The sequence below is a fragment of the Rattus norvegicus genome, chromosome 1 (genome assembly GCF_021556685.1).
Source record: "Rattus norvegicus strain SHRSP/BbbUtx chromosome 1, alternate assembly SHRSP_T2T, whole genome shotgun sequence".
Lineage (NCBI taxonomy): Eukaryota > Metazoa > Chordata > Mammalia > Rodentia > Muridae > Rattus > Rattus norvegicus.
In genome coordinates this window covers 216,215,142-216,236,202 of record NC_141534.1, presented here as the reverse complement: position 1 = coordinate 216,236,202, position 21,061 = coordinate 216,215,142, and the positions used below count along the sequence as shown (strand labels likewise).

General features: G+C 52.0%; 5 protein-coding genes across 12 annotated transcripts; 2 read left to right on the top strand and 3 right to left on the bottom strand.

Annotated features, from left to right (window-relative positions):
- Positions 1 to 114: 114 nt before the first annotated feature.
- Positions 115 to 4,455, top strand: Tm7sf2 (transmembrane 7 superfamily member 2). 2 transcript variants are annotated; one of them, NM_001013071.1, is made up of 10 exons: positions 131 to 270; positions 633 to 829; positions 914 to 968; positions 1,189 to 1,383; positions 1,464 to 1,567; positions 3,144 to 3,263; positions 3,352 to 3,520; positions 3,723 to 3,803; positions 3,883 to 4,005; positions 4,172 to 4,454. In NM_001013071.1, exons 1-10 carry the CDS (start codon positions 219 to 221, stop codon positions 4,330 to 4,332), a joined length of 1,257 nt encoding a protein of 418 aa, NP_001013089.1. In that variant the 5' UTR covers positions 131 to 218; the 3' UTR covers positions 4,333 to 4,454. The 2 variants fall into 2 exon arrangements, with proteins under 2 accessions (XP_087404484.1, NP_001013089.1); XM_087548358.1 differs by lacking the exon at positions 633 to 829 and having other exon boundaries at positions 115 to 270; positions 4,172 to 4,455.
- Positions 4,456 to 4,806: 351 nt separating this feature from the next.
- On the bottom strand, positions 4,807 to 6,088 carry Znhit2 (zinc finger, HIT-type containing 2). Its single transcript, NM_001107574.1, has one exon. The coding sequence runs from the start codon at positions 6,056 to 6,058 to the stop codon at positions 4,856 to 4,858; it is 1,203 nt and encodes a 400-aa protein (NP_001101044.1). The 5' UTR covers positions 6,059 to 6,088; the 3' UTR covers positions 4,807 to 4,855.
- Positions 6,089 to 8,643: 2,555 nt separating this feature from the next.
- Fau (FAU ubiquitin like and ribosomal protein S30 fusion) lies at positions 8,644 to 10,159 on the bottom strand. Of its 4 annotated transcripts, none has more exons than NM_001012739.1 (5): positions 10,100 to 10,159; positions 9,776 to 9,858; positions 9,530 to 9,674; positions 8,981 to 9,036; positions 8,644 to 8,815 (listed from the first exon to the last, which is right to left on the bottom strand). In NM_001012739.1, the coding sequence occupies exons 2-5, from the start codon at positions 9,848 to 9,850 to the stop codon at positions 8,690 to 8,692; spliced, it is 402 nt and encodes a 133-aa protein (NP_001012757.1). In that variant the 5' UTR covers positions 9,851 to 9,858; positions 10,100 to 10,159; the 3' UTR covers positions 8,644 to 8,689. The 4 variants fall into 4 exon arrangements, with proteins under 4 accessions (NP_001012757.1, NP_001153704.1, NP_001153703.1 ...); NM_001160232.1 differs by having other exon boundaries at positions 9,776 to 9,855; NM_001160231.1 differs by having other exon boundaries at positions 10,105 to 10,159.
- Positions 10,160 to 10,344: 185 nt separating this feature from the next.
- Positions 10,345 to 14,319, top strand: Mrpl49 (mitochondrial ribosomal protein L49). The gene is made up of 4 exons (NM_001047883.2): positions 10,345 to 10,441; positions 10,975 to 11,125; positions 12,774 to 12,898; positions 12,993 to 14,319. Exons 1-4 carry the CDS (start codon positions 10,364 to 10,366, stop codon positions 13,137 to 13,139), a joined length of 501 nt encoding a protein of 166 aa, NP_001041348.1. The 5' UTR covers positions 10,345 to 10,363; the 3' UTR covers positions 13,140 to 14,319.
- On the bottom strand, positions 14,250 to 20,748 carry Syvn1 (synoviolin 1). Of its 4 annotated transcripts, none has more exons than XM_087574432.1 (16): positions 20,471 to 20,748; positions 19,731 to 19,879; positions 19,436 to 19,528; positions 19,197 to 19,349; positions 19,056 to 19,104; positions 18,531 to 18,634; positions 17,855 to 17,981; positions 17,661 to 17,760; positions 17,514 to 17,579; positions 17,307 to 17,423; positions 17,063 to 17,226; positions 16,700 to 16,828; positions 16,457 to 16,612; positions 16,188 to 16,374; positions 15,455 to 15,606; positions 14,250 to 15,376 (listed from the first exon to the last, which is right to left on the bottom strand). In XM_087574432.1, the coding sequence occupies exons 2-16, from the start codon at positions 19,860 to 19,862 to the stop codon at positions 15,279 to 15,281; spliced, it is 1,827 nt and encodes a 608-aa protein (XP_087430558.1). In that variant the 5' UTR covers positions 19,863 to 19,879; positions 20,471 to 20,748; the 3' UTR covers positions 14,250 to 15,278. The 4 variants fall into 4 exon arrangements, with proteins under 4 accessions (XP_087430558.1, NP_001426924.1, NP_001094209.1 ...); NM_001439995.1 differs by having other exon boundaries at positions 14,250 to 15,388; positions 20,685 to 20,748; NM_001100739.2 differs by having other exon boundaries at positions 20,685 to 20,748.
- Between the last annotated feature and the right edge of the window lie 313 nt (positions 20,749 to 21,061).

Sequence of the window (21,061 nt, the reverse complement as noted above, 5' to 3'; positions counted from 1 at the left end):
AGCTTCTGAGGCGCCAGCACGGGGCCCGCCTCCCAGCGTTGATTGGCTACTGTGCTGGGCCCAGGGTGGGCAGAGGGCGCGTCCATTTAAAGATCACTGAGCAGCAGCTTTTCCACCTCGGGGACTGATGCAGAGGCGTAGCCAGGCCATTGGGATGGGGTGGGCTGTGTTTCCCTGATCGACTTTGTGAACCATTGTTTCCCGGCAAAGGAGAGATCATGGCTTCTCGTGAGGCCTCCCAGGCCCCACTGGAATTCGGGGGGCCGTTGGGTAAATGGGAAGGTTCGGGGAGGTGGCTGAACCGATGCTACTTAACGGGAGTAGGGTAGGATACGAGCGGTCTAGAAGGCTTTTGGGAAGTCTGGCAGAAGGATCCGGTGCGCGGGTGGCGGGGTGTCTGCGGGAGAGGAAGGACTGTGTGCTGACGGCTGCACAGCAGGGAGTTTGTGTAATGAAAGACAGTTGGCAGAGCAGGATGGTCTTTGGGAATGCCAGAGGTAAGAGGACCAAGAAGAAAATCAGGGTAGGAATATGGCGCTGGGAACTCGCTAAGCAGGCAGGTGACTCAAGGCGCCTGTGGACTTGAGAGCGCTCTGGGGAGCAGTCACGCGACACAGTGGCCCTCTTCCCAGGCGTCACGGCGATGCTGATCCTGCTGCCTGCCACCATGTTCCACCTGCTTCTGGCGGCCCGCTCGGGTCCGGCGCGCCTCCTGGCCCTACCAGCCTATCTGCCTGGGCTGGAGGAGCTGTGGAGCCCACGGGCTCTGCTGCTGTTGTTCATCTGGCTCGGCCTGCAGGTGGCGCTCTATTTGCTGCCTGCACGCAAGGTGTGCGCTATGTTTTAACACACGAGGGTGCAGGGAAGTCTGGACCAAGGTCCAGCCCTTATTAAACTTGCCCTGTACCCGCAGGTGGCCGAGGGGCTGGAACTGAAGGACAAGAGTCGCCTGCGCTACCCTATTAATGGTGCCTGGGGTTTTCCCTCCTCCCTCAATCTGGGTTGGGGTGGGGTCCAAGGGTAGTGGGAGGTTTATGGACTAGCTCTGATGACATGTTCCCTATGGGAATCTGGCTGTACTTCCACCTCTTTTGCTGTTACTCGGCTCCAGGCCCAGAACTTTGTATGTGTGTGTTGGCCATGGAAGTATGCAAGCTACCCCAGAGCTCACTTTGTGTTGTGGTTCAGGTTTCCAGGCTCTGGTGCTAACAGCCCTGTTGGTGGGGCTAGGGGTGTCAGTTGGGCTGCCCCTGGGGGCACTCCCTGGAATGCTCCTGCCCCTGGCCTTTGCGACCACTCTCACCAGCTTTATCTTCAGCCTCCTTCTCTATGCAAAGGCTTTGGTAGCTCCTGCCTCAGCCCTGGCTCCTGGGGGAAACTCAGGTGAGCAGGGTCCCAGTGAGATAGGGGTGAGGTAGGTGGGATGCCTACCCGTTGTGGCTTCACTCTCTGTTGTTCTCCAGGAAATTCTGTGTATGACTTCTTTCTCGGACGGGAGCTGAACCCTCGCCTCGGTTCCTTTGACTTCAAATATTTCTGTGAGCTGCGACCTGGCCTCATCGGCTGGGTATGCTGGACTTAACTCTGCTGGTCTTGGGCAAGGAGAAGAGTAGAGGGCTAGCATTGCTGGGTGGACAGCAATCATTCATTCATTTGCCAATATGTTGCTATGCTATGAACCCATGGTTTTGCTTTAATATTAAGACCAAGAGGGGTTGGGGATTTAGCTCAGCGGTTTGGTCCCCAGCTCCAAAAAAAAAGAAAAAAAAAAAAAAGACCAAGAGGGGTTTTAATACCAAATCTTGAAGAGAGAGAAGAGCATTTGTCTAGCACACATAAAGCCGCCCTAGGTTGCAACCCTAGCACCACAAAACAATCTATATAGCATGACAGTGATGGCAGGTTGTGTGGGGGAAGCAAAACAGGCAGGGAGCTGGGAGAGCACATGCAGCTTTGAATATAGTGGCCAAGTACAAAACTGACTTCAAAGACAACTAGGAAGAGGCTTGGAGAACAAGGCAGCTGCCTCTGGGGATTTTGAGATTTAATACCCTGTTTGTCATTGGTGACCTTGACAACACACCAGCTCTCATTGTTTTAAGATCATACATACCTGGTTGGTGGCTGGAGAGCTCCAAAGGGCAAGGTCCTGCGATCACCATAAAGGATATCCTATACAGAGGCAGGAGTGCTAATGTCCTCTGAATCTGAGTTAGGGTTTGGTTTGTTTTGAAACAGGTCTCACTAGGATGGTCCAGACTAGTCTCAAAATTCAAGGTCCCCTCCACTCCCTCAGCTAATCAAGTAACCAGGATTACAGTTACTGTAATCACACCAGGCCTAGTCCCTCCATGAGTCACTTTGGAGACTGGCCTGCCCACGTATGCACCAGACTATAAGGTTATCTTCTCACTCTAAGATTATCTGTGAGGGCTGGGTATAGTAGGGTGCACCTTTAATCCCAGCACTCCAGAGGCAATGGCAGGCAGATCTCTGCATTCAAGGCCAGCCTGGTCTGCATGGTTCCAAGTTAACCAAGGCGACTTAGTGAGACTCCTTTTATTTTTGTTTGTTAAGGAAAATACTACATCAGTATTTCTAAAGAGGCTACCCTAGTCAGACCACTGGGGCTAATAAAATAAGGGTGCAAAGCCAGGCAGTGGTGGTGCACACTTTTATCCAGCACTTTGGCAGAGGCAGGTGGATCTCTGTGAGTTCGAGGCCAGCCTGGTCTATGGAAGAAGTTCCAGGACAGCCAGGGATACACAAAGAAACCCTGTCTTATTATAAAAAGGAGGAAGAGGAGGGTGCAAAGTTTAGGTTCATAACAAGCCAATCCTTATCTCTACATATTCATTTTCAAACAAGAGCTCAAGGCAGAGCCCTGATTATTTCTGTTTTTCACATGGCAGTGGCAGTGGGACAGTGAGCTTTAGCAAAGATACATATTCTGCCTGAGTGACAAAGCTCAGATTCAAAAGCAGGGGTTTTAAGTTAAGGCAGACTTGCAATCCAGTGTCTCGAGACTACAGAACCTGGATCCATTCAACATGTTAGCAGACAGCTCAAAGGAGGGGAGAGGTTGGTACTGTTCTACTCGGATGCTCCTATTCAGACAGTGGCCCTGTCCCCACTTCCCTTAGGTCTTCATTAACCTGGCCCTGCTGATGCAGGAGGCGGAGCTTCGGGGGAGTCCTTCACTGGCTATGTGGCTGGTCAATGGCTTCCAGTTGCTGTATGTGGGTGATGCCCTCTGGTATGAGGTGAGGCTGGATTGGACAGCAGGAGGCAAGCAGGGGATCCTGAGGATGTCATCTGGACTAAACCAGTGTCTGGGTCATGTTCCTGCAGGAGTCTGTTCTCACCACCATGGACATAATACATGATGGTTTTGGCTTCATGCTGGTCTTTGGAGACCTGGCCTGGGTACCATTCACCTACAGCCTGCAGGCCCAGTTCCTGTTGTACCATCCACAGCCTCTGGGATTGCCCATGGCCTTGCTCATCTGCCTCATTAAGGGTCAGTAGGAGGGTCCTTCATTTCCCCTTCCCCTTTCATTCATACTTTATTCAGTACCCATCAGGTAAGTCGCAGGCTCTGATGCTCCTCTAAAGCTGGGAACTGGCTCCTGGGTATCATAGCACAGCCTGGGATTTGGACAGGCTTTGGTAGACTTAGGCAAAAGGCCTGGATCTCACCATCTGCTCATGCTTTCCCTCAGCTGTTGGTTACTACATCTTCCGAGGGGCCAATTCCCAGAAAAATACATTCAGAAAGAATCCTTCTGACCCCAGTGTGGCTGGTAAGTGGGCCTCTTAGGTCATGGGTGAGATGAAACAGCAAGGCTTTGTGGTTCCATTTCATTAGCTATCTCTCTTTAGGTCTTGAGACCATCCCTACTGCCACGGGGAGGCAGCTGTTGGTGTCTGGGTGGTGGGGTATGGTTCGACACCCCAACTACCTGGGAGACCTCATCATGGCTCTGGCTTGGTCCTTGCCCTGTGGTGAGTGGGTTTTGGAGTAGGTCGGTGTGCCTGGTGTGGGGACTAATCAGTTACTGGAGTGGACCCAGGGCCTAGGAAGCCTGACACCCCATGTGCCATCAGCTGTGAAAGCCTTTATAAACCGGTGCTCATCGTGATGGCTGACCATGCAGCCCCTTCCTTACAGGGCTGTCCCACCTGCTGCCCTACTTCTACCTGCTCTACTTCACTGCACTGCTGGTGCACCGCGAGGCCCGAGATGAGCAGCAGTGCCTGCGAAAGTATGGCCGTGCCTGGCAGGAATACTGCAAGCGCGTGCCTTACCGAATCATACCGTATGTCTACTGAAGCAGAACCAGTTCTACTCGGCAGGGATGCTCAGCACGTTGAAAACAAGAACGTTGAAAGCAAGAGGGAGCCACTGCTCCCAGAAGGAAATTTTTCCCTGTTGAATAAATGTTTTCAACCTTTGCTGTTTTTCTTCTATCCTGGGGTCAGTGACTTGAGGCTTGGGGATGACTAGCTGACTAATGAAAGCTTAAAAGTGGTTTGTGGGTCCAAAAGCCTGAGTGAGACAATTGGTTACCCTCAGAAAGGGGCACTTCAGGCCTGGGGATGTAGTTCAGTTATAGAGTGCCTGTGTAGCACACAGGAAGCCTTTGCTATCCAGCACTGCATATCCGCAAGGTAGCTAACACCTGTAACCTCCCACTGTCGGGGTGGGAAGCAGATCAGAAGTTCAAGGTCATCTTCAACTATACAGTAACTTCAAAAGAAGCTTACGACAGGGCACCATCTATAAAGAAAGGCACTGCCAACATTTGGGCAGAGCAGACACATCTTTATTAATGTAATGACATGGATGCCCAGCTCAGCCAGGAAGCTCCTCAATGAGAATCCTTGGTGCAGGTGGTACTGGGCCTCCCCAAAGCCGTTCTAGCTCCCCAGTAAGGGTTGCCATCTCCTCAACTGTCACAGCATGGGCTCGGTGGGCTCTGGCACAGTCTAGAGCCAGGGGTGTGAGAGCAGCCTCGTTTTCATTGGTCCAAGCCAGCAGGAACTGGCACTTCTTCCGAGCCCGGTAAAGGCGATCTCGCTCTTCACCAACCACAGCCTGTTTCCGGGCTCGACCCAGGGTCTGAGCCAGGTGCCCCAATGCTATCAGCGTGTAGCCTTTCTGATTGATAGGACCCTCGCCCAGAAGGATTCGGGCAACTTCCTGCATAGCACCCCGTGTACCCAGGGGCCCAGGTGGGTGCTCGCCCGCTTCCAGAACGTGGGCTGCGGCCTGCAGGGCTTCCTCTGTAGAGTGAAAGACTTGCTGGGTTCCCAGGGCCCCAGAAACATCGAGCAGAGTAGCACAGAAGTCAGAGAGTAGCGCGTCGTCGTCCCCTCCATGATATAGGGCGAGAGTGTGAGCATAGGCGAACAGCACATTGGGCAGCTGGAAGCGCACCAGTGGCGAGGTAGGGCTGCGGCTCAGACTGGCCAGTGCTGGGATGCGGGCAGGCATTGCGGGCGGTCTGGCGACACTGGAGTCTTCAGCAAGTGGCTCCCCAGCGGCAGCGGCATCATCCACGGACTCCAACCCGGTCCTCGCAGGGAGTAGCTCCGGCTCCGCAAGATCTCTACTCGCGTCATCATCCAGCTCCTCCAGAAAACGTGGGCCGGTGCCGCGGCCCCACCACCAGGGCCGCCACGGAGGCAGGAGGCGTCCGGCTTCGCCACGGCTCAGTAGCCGCTCGAATGCCGCCTTCTCAGCCGGCGCTAAACGTTCCCAAAGTCCAGAAAGACCGCCCGGCCGCGTGCCGGGCCGGAGGCCTGTTTCCTCGGGCTCATCCTCGGCCTCGCGTTGTTCACGCAGCCGGCGTAATGCGCCCGCCAGACGACTGGGCGAAGCGTTTCGGCCGCGGAGCTCTCTTAGCACTTGGTCGCGGTAAAAGTCTTCGGCGCAGGCGCCGTGAGCCCGGTAGCAGCGGAGCGAGCAGTAGGGAGCGTTGCAGCGAGGGCAGGTGTAGCGCGCTGGTACCGCTTCCCCGGCCGGGCAGAAGCCGCAGAGCCCCGCGGGCTCCATGGAAACTGGTGCCGCTTGTCCTGTACCAGTTCCGCCACTTCCGGCGCTTCTTTGGTTATTTCCGCTTTTGTGTGCGTGGAGGGCGGGGGAAGCTTCCTTTCGGCACATTTCTGGGACTTCTCAGTAACTCTCCAGAGTAGCTCGTTGGGCAAGCGTAGAAGTCGCCCAAGCTCTTCCCAACACGTTGGCTCGCCGAATTCTGAAAAACTGTGTCGCTAATCCCAGTTTGTTCTTTGTGGTTGTACCAAATTGTGCAAAAATAAACTATCTTTTAAATAACAAAACCAAGCACCACCACCAAACAAAAAACACCAGGGTCTTAGCAGGGCGTAGCTGTTCTCACCTTTAATTCCAGCACCGGGTTGTCAAAGGTAGGCTGATTTCTGTGAGTTCATGTGCATCCCAGGATAGTCAGAGCTACATAGTGATGCCCTATCTTGGAAACAAACAAACAAGGCCAGCAAAATATTACTAACAACAACAGACAAAAATAAATGAATAGGGGGCTGGAGAGATAGCTTGGTGGTTAAGATACACTGACTGCGGGGTTGGGGATTTAGCTCAGTGGTAGAGCGCTTGCCTAGGAAGCGCAAAGCCCTGGGTTCGGTCCCCAGCTCCGAAACAAAGAACAAAAAAACAAACAAACAAACAAAAAAACACTGACTGCTCTTCCAGAGGTCCTGAGTTCAATTCCCACATGGTGAGCAAACCACATGGTGGCTCACAGCCATCTGTAATGGGATCTGATGCCCTCTTCTGGTGCGTCTGAAGACTACAGAGTACTCATATACATAAAATAAATTTAAAAAAATAAATAAACCAGGCATTTTTAACAAATCTGGAGCTCAAAATACATAACAGGCAAGCATATCAAATTAAGGCCAGCCTGGGCCTACCTGAGACCCTGTCTCAAATAACAAAAGCACAGCAAAGCAATACAAATAGGGAAAACATCCCTCCGACGGTATTGAAATTGTTTGCATTGTTAAATATTATGAGGCCTATTGAGAGGTAGGCCTTAGTGGATTATCTGGAGGGTATGCCTGTGACGGAAATACTGTATTAGTGTCCAGTCATACTGGAAAATGGACCAACACAAACCAGAAAGCTATCTGGCAAAGCCTGTAGAATCTGTACCTTCAATGACCACTTGTCACATTGTCAAATTTCTGTAGTTCAGATCAGCTCTCCTTTTCAGTCTCATTAATCACATCTCTTAGACGTCTGTAACCTTCTAAGGATTTCTTTGCTTTTTTTTTTTTTTTTTTTTTTTTGCTTCCTGAGACAAGGTCTGAAGCTCAGGCTGCCCTCAAACTACCTGTATAGCAGGGGATGCTTTTGAATTTATCTTCCTGCCTCCACCTCTCCAGTACTGGAATGACAGGAGGCACACACTAAGCTTTTTCTAGGGACATTCTTCTGAAAACAATGCCAATTCCCCACCCCAGTACAGCACCACACTTAACTATTTTTTTTTTTATTGGATATTTTTAAGTTTCAAATGTTATCCTCTTTTCCGGTATTTTAAGTTAAAAGTTCCTGTCTATCCCTGGCTGTTCTGGAACTCACTCTGTAGACCAGATTGTCCTCAAACTCAGAGGCCTCCCTGCCTGGGATTGAGTGCTGGGATTCAAGTCCACTACAGCCCAGCCATGGCTAATTTTCATTGTGTAGCTATGGTTTAACTATGTAGACCACTGATCTCAAACTCAGATCCATCTGTCTCCCCTGTGCTATTCCTGGCTCAATCTCTAGTTTTGTACTACTTTTTCTCTACAGAGTCTGAGTAGGTTATGAGTTTCTGCATTTTTGCCTTGAGTACTACTCAGGCATAGAGTGTTTATACCAATACAAGCACTTTGGAGGTTCAAAACCAGCCTGGCCTGCAGTTTGAGACCTTGAGTCTCAAGAACCAAGTACTTGTTTCTAATTTCTAACAACTGGAGTTCCATGCCTACAACAGACCTGAAGAATGTATTTACCTACACATGAATATGGGACACATTCACAGCCATTATAGAACAAAACAGAATGGTCACATTTACAGTGGGCCAGACACTGGTCTCAAAGCATCAGAGAGAATGGATGGAATGTCCAAACTCAGCCTTACTCCATGATTATGCCACATTCCAAGAAAGCAGGTCACAAACATAGATGAGCAGAATGGAGTCCAGGAGAGTGGAACCATTAATCAGGTCTGTCACAGTGGTGATTAAATTAGGCCAGGTAAGATTTAGATGCCAAGATAGTCAGCCAATACCAGTTTCTAAAGCTGAGTTTCTAAACCATGTTCCTTGTGCTTTCAACTTTTTGAGGCTACCCAAATCCAGAAGATTCTCTTCTACCCAAAACCCCTCCCCCTTCCACTGCTACCTCTAAACACAAACGCCTCTTTAGTACATTTGTTTGCTTGGTTGAGAGGTCTCTAGGTAGCCCTGGCTGTCTTGAACTCACTATGTAGATTCCAAGTGCTGGAACTAAAGGCAGGTTCCCTGAACTCTGAAGCCAGCCTTCGTGCTGATGACCAAGGCACTTTGTGAGCCTCAAATTGGCCACAGCATTACAAATGATGAACGCATAAGAAATTCTGGGCAAAGTGGCTTTATTAGTGTGGCAGGATCACAACAGGACTTAGGAATTAGCATTGGGGCCCTTCTTCTTGCCAAAGGTGGGCACAACATTGACAAAGCGTCGGTTGTACTGCATTCGCCTCTTGGCCCGACCAGTCTTCTTCTTCTTCTTTTCCTGTTTGGCCACCTGGGAAAAGGAAGGACTGATCAGACCCTGGTTGACCTCTCCCACGCCTGCCATCTTTCCCACCGGCTCCTCTCCATAAAAGAGAACACAGACAGGAAATCCAAAGGTCTTCACTTTGCTTTGACAGAAAAGAAACAAAGTCCAAATACCAAGCGCATGGCTCACCTTGGGAGTCTGACCTCTCACTTTCCCAGCACGAGCCAGAGAACCATGAACTTTACCTGTGTTGGGGGTGGGAGAAAGGCATCAGGTAAGTAGCAAGGTTATGCCCTACACAACTCTTCTTCCCCATCAATTCTTGAGCTTTCTGATGACAAGTTGGACCCAACAAGTAATGAAACAGAGTTGCATAGATTTAGAGAATGGTCACAAAATAGCTGTCCATGGTTGCTCCCATCTCCAAGTCACAACCAGTTTATTCAGCGCTGAAGGTTGGTATATACAAAGAAGTCCATACTCTCAGCTATCGTTCTACATACAGAACAGACAGGAGCATACCGAGAACCTAGTAAACCAGACTTTGATCCGCCTGGCTCTCTGCCTCCCAAGAAGTAAGATTAAAGGTGGGCTACCACCAGGTTTGGAGAATTTAGTGGGGACACTGAGAACCTCAGTCTGGTTAAAGACAAGTATCACTATGTTCTAATGTCCCTAAATGAGCTGTCATACGGTTTAACTACAAACATTCCATTAACTCAGTGAAAAAGCACTCACCTCCCAGCATGCGGCCAGCTACCTCCAGAGTGGTCAGGGCCTCTACACCACACTGGCCTAGGGTGGCCTCATCCTCCAGCGGCGAGCCTGCCAGAAGCACGACTTGATCTTCGGGGGCAATGCCTTCCAGTGAGGCCACATGAGCCTAAAAGCAAAAGAGAGGCAATGTTTAAAAGTAGACAGACTTTCTCCGTAGGTCTGGGAATAAAAGGGCAAAGTTAGGTGGGACCAAGGATCTTTACATACTTTGATCTGGGCGACCGTCTCCTGGCCGGTCACCTCGAGGGTGTGTAGTTCCTGGGCGCGGACAAAGAGCTGCATGTTGGCTACTGAAGAAAGAAAGGCTTGTGAGAGAAAATAAGGAGCGTTCCAGGAGAAAGGTCGGGGCATAGGAATCAGGGCAGAGGACTGCGCGGTCTCACATGCGGAAGGCCGGGCTCGTCAGGGACCCGGATGAAAACGGAGACAAGGCCGCAGAATCGCCCGTGTCCTTTGCCTTCCCCGCACCCTCTGTGCTCAAAGACCGCTTACTACCGCGTGCTCCAGGCCCAGCCGCACCCCTTGTCTCACCTTACCCGCGGACGCCGCTGCTGCAACCGCGAAGATGGAGTCAAGAAAGAGGAAGGAGCGGGGGCGCGCACGTCCTCACCGCCTGCTGCGTGCCACGTCACTACTGCGCGACCGCGCGGATCGTTGGTTGTTTGTACCGCCTACCGCCGTCCTAGGCCGCCCCTTACGCTTTACGCAGGCGTTCGTTCATTGGGGCTGCGCGCGCAGGAAGAGGCGGGGCGAGTTCGGCTGCGCGCGCAGATGTCACTCATTGGAGGAGCAAAGATGGCAGCAAATGTATTCCGAGTCATTCTCCATGACTGGAAGACTTGCGTGCGGTGGAGCTACGGGCGACGGCAGCTGGTGAGAACCCGGAGGACAAAAGGCAGTGTGTGAACCTCACTGTTACTCATGAACTTTGTATTCCCTCACGAGGCCTTAGTTTTCCTGTGTACTCCAGCTGATACTTGTCTGGAGGGTAGATGCAAGGTGGAGAGGGCAGGTTCAGAGTCTGGGTTTTGGAATGTGGCTGCCGCATCCCTCCAGTTGGTTAAGACGTGAGAGCAGCTGTATGTCCCCGCTCGATCAAGCATGTCATTCGTCTCAACACCATATTTAGAGAAAAATACTGAAGGATACTGTATTGGTCAATCGTTTAATTAATCGACTTTTCAGGAATATGCACGTTTGCTGTTTGAGTCCTGGAGAAGTCTTGGGATTCTGACTGGGAGTTGTTTTTTCAGCCCCCCACCCCCATTCTCCTATCATGCACACTGAAAAATCGAAGTCTGGTGCTTTCCCAGTTCCAAGTTTTATTCATGCTATTTCTTTTTAAACTGAAGTTCTGTGTTGATTAAACTAAAGGAAAGATGGTTTGTTTGTTTGTTTTGCCTTAGAGCCAGACCCAGGGGCCTCCTGATAACCCCAGCTTTGTGGAATCTGTGGATGAATACCAGTTTGTGGAGCGCCTGCTCCCCCCTACCAAAATCCCAGAGCCACCAAAACATAAACATTATCCCACTCCTAGTGGTTGGCAGCCTCCCAGAGGTGAGTCAAGTGATAAAGGCTTTGGACTTTCCAGTGGGCTTAGAAGTTCTTAGATGTAGGAGGGTTAGTATTGTCTTAAGCCCAGGAAAGGGACCAGCAGTAGCACCCTATGTTACTGGGGTGAACTTCCCTTGTGGTGAAAAAGCAGAGAAGACTCCTGTGTTTGGAGTTCTCTCCTTCCAGTCCAACTGACCATGGGTAACAGAGAATGCAGTTTAGCAGACAGGAAAGTGTCTGGAGCGCCTGTTTTGAATTTGGGTCTGTCCTTCATTGGTGTGACTTCTTTAGTCATTTAGCTGCTCTTAACCTCGAATTCAGGAAAATGGGTATCATCTGCTCAGTATGTAAAATCTTAGCACAGAGTCCAGTGTGTGATTCTGTTTTTAAAGTCTTATTGCCAGTGCAAAGTTTAGGACAGTTGGAGCTTCAGAGAGACTTTGTCTCAAACAAACAAAGGGGGCTGAAGAGATTGCTCATTGGTTAAGAGCACTAGCTCCTCTCCCAGTGAACTCAGGTTCAATTCCCAGCACCCACCATCCTGGCAGCTTATAACCGTCCATATAGAACTCCAATTCCAGGTGATCCGACAGCCTCACACAGACATAGGTATGTAGGCAAGTCACTAATTCACATAAAAACCAGAATCCCTTTAACTCCTCTTTGTTCAGAAGTTGTCAGCCTCACTGGGTCAGTGGGAAAGGAGAGAGTATTCCTCGATTGAGGGTTGGGGTGGGGAGTCCCCAAAGATGCAGAGAGATACATACACTCTAGTAAACTGTTTTTGTGGCTTTCTTCCCCCCCCCCCCCCCCCCCCCCCAGAGCTGGGGACTGAACTCAGGGCTTTGAACTTGCTAGGCAAGCGCTCTACCGCTGAGCTAAATCCCCAACCCCTGTTTTTAAAGAAGTGTCTGTGCAACCCTGACTAGCCTGGTCTTTAATCTGTAGGTCAGACTGGCTCCAAACTCCAATTCCTCCGCTGGGATTAAAGGAATCTGCTACTGTGCCTGCCTTCATTTGTTTTCTTTCATTTGTAAATAGGGTTTCTCTGTGTAGCTCTGACTGTCCTGGAACTTTGTAGATCAGACTGGGCTCACAGATACATCTGTCTCTGCCTCCAGAGTGCTGGGATTAAAGGTGTAGGCCAAGATGCCCAGCTTCTGACTTATAGGCTTGAATAAGCATTTATTCGTGCCTAGCTTTGTTGTTCTTGAGCACTTAGATGGTAGCAGGTCTGTGTGGGACCTTAGAAGACCAAGGTGAAAATTCAGCCTTGACTCTTAGGAAAGACAGAGGAAACGCTCTCATCCGAAATCTGAGGCAGTATTGTCCAGTAGGATTTAATACGCGCTATAGCAAGTACAGCAGGCCTATAATCCTAGAATTTGGGAGGTGGGGACAGGATTACAAGTTCAAGGTCGGGGGTTGGGGATTTAGCTCAGTGGTAGAGTGCTTGCCTAGCAAGCGCAAGGCCCTGGGCAGGGCCCTGGGTTTGGTCCTCAGCTCCGGGGGGTGGGGTACAAGTTCAAGGTCTTAACTACATAGTTTGAAACCAATAAGCCCCGACAGAGCCCTTTGCAGCTTTTGTGCAGGGGAAGGCCTTGTTGAGGTGGGTGAGGCTATAAGCTTTTTATTCTGTATTCCTGTATAGATCCCCTTCCCAGCTTGCCCTACTTTGTTCGTCGCTCTCGGATGCACAACATCCCTGTCTATAAGGAGATCACACATGGCAACCGACAGATGACCTTAATTCGCAAGGTAGAAGGTGACATCTGGGTAAGTGGCTTGGGTGTGTGCCTGATTTCTTCCAGGGCTGAAGGGGTGGGATCCTGTAATAAGAAACTGGTGACTAGAGTTTATCTTTCCCCAGGCTCTACAGAAGGATGTGGAAGAATTTTTGAGCCCATTGCTGGGAAAGACGCCTGTCACCCAGGTTAATGAGGTGACAGGTACTCTTCGAATCAAGGGCTACTTTGATGAGCAACTTAAAGCCTGGCTTCTTGAGAAAGGCTTCTGAGGCCTGATGGTCAGCCCATGTGGCAGTGCTCTCCACAGACTGGCATCCAGAGAGGAAGTGGACTTGGAATCTCTGGAATGGGACACAAAGAACAGAATTTATTCTTAGGATGAAAGGGCTTTGAGATAAGGCCTTGCTTTCGTCAAGGGGGAGTAGACCGGTATGTATAGGTATCCACTTGAAAGCTGTCCAACACAGGAGGCCACAGCAACCATCAGGCTAACAAGGCAGACATGACTGCTGTACAGACAATCTCTTGTGCATTCTGTGGAAGCATCACCTGTCAATAAAAAGCTAATGGCCAGTGAGCTAGAGGCAGGATTAGATTGTGGGAAATTGGACAGGGAACTCTAGATGGGAAGCAAGATGTATGAAACTGAAAGGTAACTAACCAGCCATGTGGCAGACATAGAATAGTTTTAATGGGTTAAATGAGTTGTGAACTAGTGGGAACAAGCCTTGTTTAAGGCCTAACAATGAGCCCGTCAGTCATAATTCAGGAACTAAGACACCAGTGGAAAAGCCTGAGATTACAAACTGCCGTGCCTTTATAAACTGGCACACATTTCTTTATGTCAGCCATTCTGGAAGCAGCCACCCAACCCTGTTCTGGGGGCTTCACAGGGTAGACCCCTCAGAGAATCCATCCTTGGCCTGGAGCTTTTGCTATAGATGGGGCATGGTGGAGGCTATGGAGAACAGATGACACAGTGCAGGACAATGACGTGGACTGGAGTGGATGAGACAGACAAAATGTCTTAGGTACTAAGTGCTGTACTAGGTAGGGTTGGGGAATCACCCTGTGACCTGGAATCAACTATGTAAGTGTTTGAAGACAAAATGCAGACCTTCCACTTCTGGCACTCCCCCCACAAGTCATATGTCTAACCCACCATTAAACTGGATAAACAATGTTAAACAGTGTTCATACATAGTGCCTGGCTACCCTGTCTGACCTCAGACCTAAGGTAGAGAGGTACCAACCTCCCAGTGCTCTCTAGTTGAATGATTTCAGCATCCTAATCCCAGAAACCGCAGGCTATTCCTAAGTCTATAGACTGAGCAAGTAAAAGGAGCTCAGCCCTGATCCTAGGTGACAAGTTCCACCAGTCATTAATGCAAGGTTTTATTTAGCTGTATATACAATTTAAGCTATTAAAATTTATACAATATTTACAAATTAAATAATCATCTGAAACTCTCCAGAAACTCCTGTAACACAAAACCAAAAGAAAGCAGCAGCTAGGCCTTGGCTCCGTGGTCCCCTCCTGGCCCAGAGCTTTTCTAAACTGGAAAGTCCAGGTACCTAGCCCCATACTGCTCCTTCCTGGGGTCAAGCATTCAAATTCGAAAGACAAATTTAAGCCCAAAGCCACTAGGTACAGAAATAGTTCCAATCCTGAACTCAAGTCCCACAGGTTGGAGGTGGCCTGCCTTGGGTTCAGGGGAGCAGTGGTTTAAGGAGCAGCACACCCTTAGCCAGGCCCACCAGGCAGTGGCTGCTGGGTGAGATGGGGAAAGAGGCTGGGGAGGGGCAGGGCAGGGTCCCTCAGTGCTGCCCGCCTGTGCCCCACCCCCAGGCACTCCTTTCCCTGAGTTGTGTGGTTGCCAGTAAGACATGGAAATGCCACAGGGCTTAGGGGGCACAGCCACCATCACAAAGGGGGTTCTGGGAAGATGGGTAGAGGAAAAGAGACTGGTACCAGTCTTGGCAGAGAGTGGGGCAAGGTCCTGGTCTGTCTTCAGCCCCTCTGGGTTTCCACACTTGGGAACAGAAGCTAATACTGTTCGGCACTGCAGCATGGTCCCATACTCACAAGCAGGGCTTAGAGGGGCTTCACCTTCTCCCTAAAAGCATGGGAGAGGCTTGCCAGAGGCTCAGCTTCTACTTTCAAGGCCCCAGTAGAACATAGCAGAAGTAGAGGAGGAAGGTTAGAACTGACCAACACCCCCGTGGCTGCCAGGGGCACTGGGGTGGATCAACTGGAAGCCCAGACACTTGATCCTCAGAGATCCTGCCAAGTCTTTCTCAACTGGGGTTACTACTCCCTGGTGCAAACAGAGAGGGAGCTGGCACTTGGTGGCAGGACGTGTTCCAGTGAGGGCTACTCAAGAGAGCAGGGCCAGATCTGGGCAGTGTCAGTGGGCAACGGGAGACTCGAGCTTCTGCAGGCGACGCCGGCGGAGTTCTGCAGCATCAGGCTCTCCATCCTCAGGAAGCTCTTCTGCAGTGCTCACTGACTCAGGAGCTAGGAAGAGAGCAGAAGTGAAACCCAGAGAACCCTTCATCCCATCCCTAAAGGTTACTTACTTACCAGGAGGCTTTTCAGCTTCAGGAATTGGTGGGGAGGCTCCCAGGGATGGGGCAGGAGCCTCAGAGCTGGGGACGCTGGTGGAAGGGGTAGCAGATACCACTGTAGAGGCAGTCTCTTCAGTGGGGTTCACTGAAGTAGCTGGCCTGGGGGGGCTGGCAAGAAAAAGGACAAGAGTTTTGACCTCGTGGATTCTAAGTCACTTGCAGGCAGACAGCTGACGCTTTCCTGTCACTCCCATCTTCACTGAGAGGTGGGCACTGTAGAGGGTGTTTACTGAGGTCAGAATGCCCAATCCTTGGACTCCAGCTTCCTGCCAGCCCTCTGCACGTGTCACCTGGCTAGGAATTTGGTTGTTATCCTAACGTACAGGAAGTCTTCATGCAAGTGGTGATACTAGCACTTGAACATGGGCTGGCTTCAGGTGACTTTCTGCTATCTGCTCCCTCAGTGTCAGGAGGTGCCAGTGTCAGCACTGGCAGACGTGTGAGGTCGGAGCTATAGCAGCGAATGTCAACAATAATTGAACTTAGAAGAAACAAGTAAATGTCACCATCAGCCTACTAATACACTGCTCCTACATGGCCATGGATGCACTTCCTGGAATGAAGGATAGAAGCAGCCAGCATGGCCAAAAGCTCTGGTACGTGCCTGTAGACAAGTGGCCTGAGGCAGCAGAATGTATTACAGGGTACATGGAACACAAGTGAGCTCTACTAGAATCTGGCATGCGTACCCCAGGGAGGCCAGGACAGTGAGGTACTGGTTGATTTGCAGCATGGCGGCGTCCAGTAGTGTGTGTATGTTGCGCAGACTCTGTAGCCGGGCCTCCAAGTGCTGCCGCTCATGGCCCTCCAGTGCCCGCAGCTCCTCTGGGGTTAGGCCAGCAAAGCCCGCAGGAGGCACAGGCATCGGGGGGAAGGCTGGCAGGAGACACAGAGGTCAGTCTGAGCTACCTGGGCCTCACCTCTTTAACCTGAAGATCCCACAGAGCGGCCAACTTACCAAAAGGTGGAGGCAGAGGCATACCCATCCAAGGAGGAGGGAAAGGGAAGCCAGGGGCAGGACCAGCCTCTGGGCCAGGTACAGAGCCAGATGCTGGGGCAGAAGTACTCGTGCCAGCAGCTGTGGTGGTGGCTGCTCCACTGGGTCGAGAAGTGGCTGGCAAAAAACACAATGGAAGTCAGTCTCCAGGTCTCTAGCTTTGACTTTGCCACCCCCAGCTGCTTTGGCACGAAAAAGGCTCACCTGCACTGGTGGACGGAGGAGCTGCAGCCTCTCCTGAGCTTGGGGGAGGTGGGACAGGTGGAAAGGGACCCATTGGTGGCCACAGTGGGAACATGCCCGGAGGAAAAGGAGGCAGGAGGCCCTGGGGGACTACAGAGACAAAACAGTAGTGAGAAGAGGGCGGGCGGGCTGACAGTCCCCTCCCAGGCAGAGCGCTTGGCTACTAGGAGCTGTCCTCCACTCTGGCCGGCCCTGGTCACCACTCCTCATTTGTCTATTTCTCATCTTCTCACCCCTTCCTGCCCAGAATGAACGATTCCTCAGCCCAGGGCAAGTACCTGAGGACAAGGAAGGTCCTCTGTGGGCAAATGAAGGACCACTTACAATTAGGGGGCTGTGGCAGCAGTGGTGGGGGATGAGGGGCAGGGGGGGCTCCTTGGTCAGCAGGCTCAGGGGGTGGTGGTGACTGGGCTGGCAATGATGCCCGCAGAACATCCATACGGCATGTCGGGCAGGTCTGTTGTCTCTGGAACCAGGAGCGCAGGCAGCTGGGAATAAGATCAGGCAGTGGTCAGCAGGTCCCCATGAGCCTGTGCCCAAGATGCAGGTCCCCCAGACCTTCTCCCACCTCGTATGAAAGATGTGGTTGCAAGGCAATCTCTTAGCACCGGTCACCATTTCTTCTCTGCAGATGATACAGACGTTATCCATTGCCTGGAGCTCCTCGGGGGTGGCATCCGGGTACCTAGTTAAGATGGCAGAATACATGTCAAGACCAGAACTGGGAGCAAGGGATCTAGGAGTTTGGGAGAATAGCCAGAATAAGCCCACTTACAGTGTGTTCATGTTGCGGATGGCTCTGCGAGACATGATGGCATCTGTCACAGCTTTCTTGAACTGCCTGAAGAGACAAGTCAGTGAGTGTAAGAAGTCATGGGAGTGATCAGTCTGAGAACGCGTAAAGGGACAAGGCTGGACTCACCTCATGGCCAGGTACATGGGCCTAATGGCAAAGAGCGGAAATGTGTGCACCTTGATCATGATGGTCATAAAGGCCATGTACAGCAGGACCTTGATAAAGCCTGAGGAGGAAAGGAAGGTGGCAGCTTGCCACAGGGCTGGCAGACACACTGCAGGATGCTGGTGTGGATCGGGAGAGGCCCAGGATCCTGTTACCTGTAAACAGCTCCGTGTAGAGCATGTACACGGCCTTGTTGTCCCAGGGATTCTCACTCTGGAGGTCCACGGAGTGCAGCACATACTTGATGAAGATGGTGAGCACCATGGTCATCAGAATGGCATACTGGAGGGACGGAGGGAGGGAGGTATAGAAGCCGGTGTAAGCACCGGCTTCTCCTCGCCCTGGCCAGGCCCAGGCTTCAGTACAGCAGGTGCAGTGATACCAACACAGGCTTCAGATACAACTGGGGTCCTCCCAGCCTGGGAGCAACTGGCTCAACCTCCAAAGCACTGACACTGTTGGTTATGAGATGTAACTCAGGAGCACAGCACAACCTGGCACGTGGGAAGCACTCAGCCAATGTGAGCGGGACATGTCTCCTGGGCGATCTACCCAGCAATTTTCTCTTTTCCATTCATAGCCAGCTGTGGCATCAGCTTCCAGGGAGGCCTGCTAAGATACCCAGGTCAAGAATCTTCTAAACTATACCAGCCTTTCTTGGTGCCCTTCGGCAACAGCCTAGGAGTGTACGAGGGTGGCCAGGACCAAATGATAGAGGCTCCCTGGTGGCCAGTAAGGGGTGGAGACACAGCAGGTTCTCAGGAAGCACTTGTAGGACTGCTCATAGCACATGAGGTACCGTCTCAGCTTTGTTCCCCGAACCAGTTTTACCTCAAAGCCAAACACCAGCTGCACAGACGCCCCTCGGGTCAGGATGCTGTGATAAGCGTGGCTGACAAAGAGGAAGTCCAGGATGCCCAGGAGGAACATAAGAGCTGTGGAGACCCCAGAGGGAGCGAAGTGAAGTGAGCAGAGGCCCGACAATCACTTCCTGCTCTAGGGTGGTCCCACCCCCATGTCCATCACGGCCACAGACCCAGCCATCTACTTAGATGTGTATACCCAAGAGGAATCAGCCCTCTGGGAAGGACTTTTGCCCAGGCAGCGAGTTGGGGCAACCCAGGCCCAGGGGAGAAGGCAGAGAGCCGAGTGCCCAGGCAGTTAGGAAGCCCTGGAGTGGAACAGAGTAGAGACTATGCAAAGTAACTTCTTAAATTATCTTTCCTGTGCAGCTGTGGACTGGGGGGGCAGCCAGGGCTCTAGGTATTGGCTCACAGGCTTTGACTTTTCACACTCTATTCCTCAGTGGCCCCTTTCCCCTCAAGTAACCCCCACCTCCTCATGAGTCTCACTTACAGACAATGCGGCAGTGGAAAAGCCAAGAGATGTTGGGGCTGCGTTCCATCTGAGGCAGAGCAGAGAGGGACACCGTCAAGATGTCTGGGGTTGCCCCATACCCCAATCCATCAGTATGCCCATCAGCCACTCCCAACTCACAAAGTCCACACGGTCTTCAGCCAACCAATGGAAACATTTGAGGAAGAGAAGGAGTGTAAAGAGTGCCACAAAGCGAGGGCTGAAGTCATCCCGAAAAACGGTGAAGGCCAAGCAAGTCTCAGTGACAGCATACCAGGACCGTTCCAAGAGGTGCTGTGGGGTGAGCAGGGGATGATATGGAACCCAGTCATTGTTTGCCAGGCTCTGGACCCTGTCCTTTGGGGCCACCAACTTATTACCTCCATTTCTGCTGCCCTCAGCTGCCCAAAAAACACCTTGCCCATCACCTTGCCCAAGAGGAAGACAAGGACAAAGGCCTGGATGTACAGGACCTAGGAGTGAGGAAAAGTTGTGGTTTCAGGTCATTTTCTACTTTCCTCTACCTGGGGCTCATCCTTCTGACAGGTCCCCAAGATTGTCACAGATTATTCTAAGTTAGGCAGCCAGAGGCTATTTCTCCCATCCTTCTATGACATGTAGCCCCACCTCTACCCCAGGTAGACTCCTCCTTCCCTCCCTGAGCCCTGAACTCACTGCCATACTGGGGCTGGATTTGGTCAAATACACGACAGTGGGGTAGAACTGGTGTTTGAGGTAGTAGGCATGAGCCACCACTGCCCCGGTCAGCGCCAGGCTGGCCGCCATCATCACTGCGGTGCGGAACATTGCCCTGGCCCAGAGACCTGCACAAGGAAAATGACATTTGTGATATCTATACTGTGCAAACCTAGCATGGTCCCTGGCAGAGTGTAAGGGTAAACACTCATTTCACCTTGACAGCCATTAGATTCAAAACAGCATAAACTCCCTGTTTCACAAACGAGCAACTGGGACTCAAATGGGGTTAGAGGCTTACACTGATGCAAGGCCTAGAACTTGGGTCAATCTCGTTTCAAATCTAGGGCTCTTTCCAAGCTGCCTGCCAAGACGCCTCCTCTAGGAAGTCAATGAGGAAAAGCAGCAATGTTGGGAGGAGGGGGGCTGCCACCGCTGACCCTCTGAAGGAGCTGGGTTGATATGCTTTAGAGGCGGGAACGCTTGGCCCGCCAGGGGTGGAGGAGGCAAGGTGCAGAGGGCACAGCTTGAGAAGGCGGAACCACCAGTGACAGCTGTGCCAGGGTGGTCAGCGCAGACGCGCGCCCAGCGGGGTACGTCAGTCTGGAACCCTGGCGTACCCCCCGAGCAGGGTCCACTCCGAGAACCGGAGAAACGGCCGACCGCCAGGGTGCAGCGGCAGGATAGAGAACCACTCAGGTCGCCTCACATTCGCGCACCTGTGAACGCTAGGAGTTGCGAACCTCGCAGGCGGGGCCTGGCCTCTGGAACGGTGGCCGCGCCGCCGCCTGAGGTCTCCAGCCATCTGACAGGCCGAAAACTGACGGCGGAACGCAGGGGGGCGGGCTGATCTCAGTGACCCAGGAGGGCAAAGTCCTACACGTCGACCCCCCAACCCCATCCGCAATCTGGACCAGACTTCGGTCCACTCACCAGGAGCCCAGCGCCGCGAGCACGCTCAATCACCGCGACTGCGGCAGCCGCTCCGGTTAACAACACTCCCCACCCCCTGCGAACCGGAACTTCGGGGGTAAGACACCTCACTTCCGGCGGCGAGGGGCGCGGCGGAGTGGACCGTACCAAGTACGCTTTGCGTGTACCAATTTTCCCCGCGCTTCTGGGGCCCACGCGCAGGCAGCTGGAACTAGCGAGAGATGTGACGCGTGGTCGCGGGAGAGGGCTGAAGCCCCTCACTTGTCAGTCACCGTTGTAGAATCACCACCCTAAACTCCTCCAAGACTCCGGCTCTCCAAGTGCCTGAAAGATGGGGCATTCCGCGGGCCGAGCCATTTGAAGGAGGGGCAGGAGCG

Excerpts from the sequence above, each read along its gene's own strand:
- Znhit2 (NM_001107574.1), bottom strand. The coding sequence starts at position 6,058 with ATGGAGCCCGCGGGGCTCTGCGGCTTCTGCCCGGCCGGGGAAGCGGTA.
- Mrpl49 (NM_001047883.2), top strand. The coding sequence starts at position 10,364 with ATGGCAGCAAATGTATTCCGAGTCATTCTCCATGACTGGAAGACTTGC. Across the intron at positions 10,442-10,974 it reads GCTACGGGCGACGGCAGCTG|AGCCAGACCCAGGGGCCTCC; the intron begins GTGAGAACCCGG and ends GTTTTGCCTTAG. Across the intron at positions 11,126-12,773 it reads TGGTTGGCAGCCTCCCAGAG|ATCCCCTTCCCAGCTTGCCC; the intron begins GTGAGTCAAGTG and ends ATTCCTGTATAG.
- Fau (NM_001012739.1), bottom strand. The coding sequence starts at position 9,850 with ATGCAGCTCTTTGTCCGCGCCCAGGAACTACACACCCTCGAGGTGACC. Across the intron at positions 9,675-9,775 it reads AGACGGTCGCCCAGATCAAA|GCTCATGTGGCCTCACTGGA; the intron begins GTATGTAAAGAT and ends TTTTGCTTTTAG. Across the intron at positions 9,037-9,529 it reads AGCTGGCCGCATGCTGGGAG|GTAAAGTTCATGGTTCTCTG; the intron begins GTGAGTGCTTTT and ends CCCCCAACACAG.
- Tm7sf2 (NM_001013071.1), top strand. The coding sequence starts at position 219 with ATGGCTTCTCGTGAGGCCTCCCAGGCCCCACTGGAATTCGGGGGGCCG. Across the intron at positions 3,804-3,882 it reads TTCTGACCCCAGTGTGGCTG|GTCTTGAGACCATCCCTACT; the intron begins GTAAGTGGGCCT and ends ATCTCTCTTTAG. Across the intron at positions 4,006-4,171 it reads GGCTTGGTCCTTGCCCTGTG|GGCTGTCCCACCTGCTGCCC; the intron begins GTGAGTGGGTTT and ends CCTTCCTTACAG.
- Syvn1 (NM_001439995.1), bottom strand. The coding sequence starts at position 19,862 with ATGTTCCGCACCGCAGTGATGATGGCGGCCAGCCTGGCGCTGACCGGG. Across the intron at positions 17,982-18,530 it reads AGCTGGTGTTTGGCTTTGAG|TATGCCATTCTGATGACCAT; the intron begins GTAAAACTGGTT and ends CCGTCCCTCCAG. Across the intron at positions 17,227-17,306 it reads AACCACATCTTTCATACGAG|CTGCCTGCGCTCCTGGTTCC; the intron begins GTGGGAGAAGGT and ends TCTTATTCCCAG.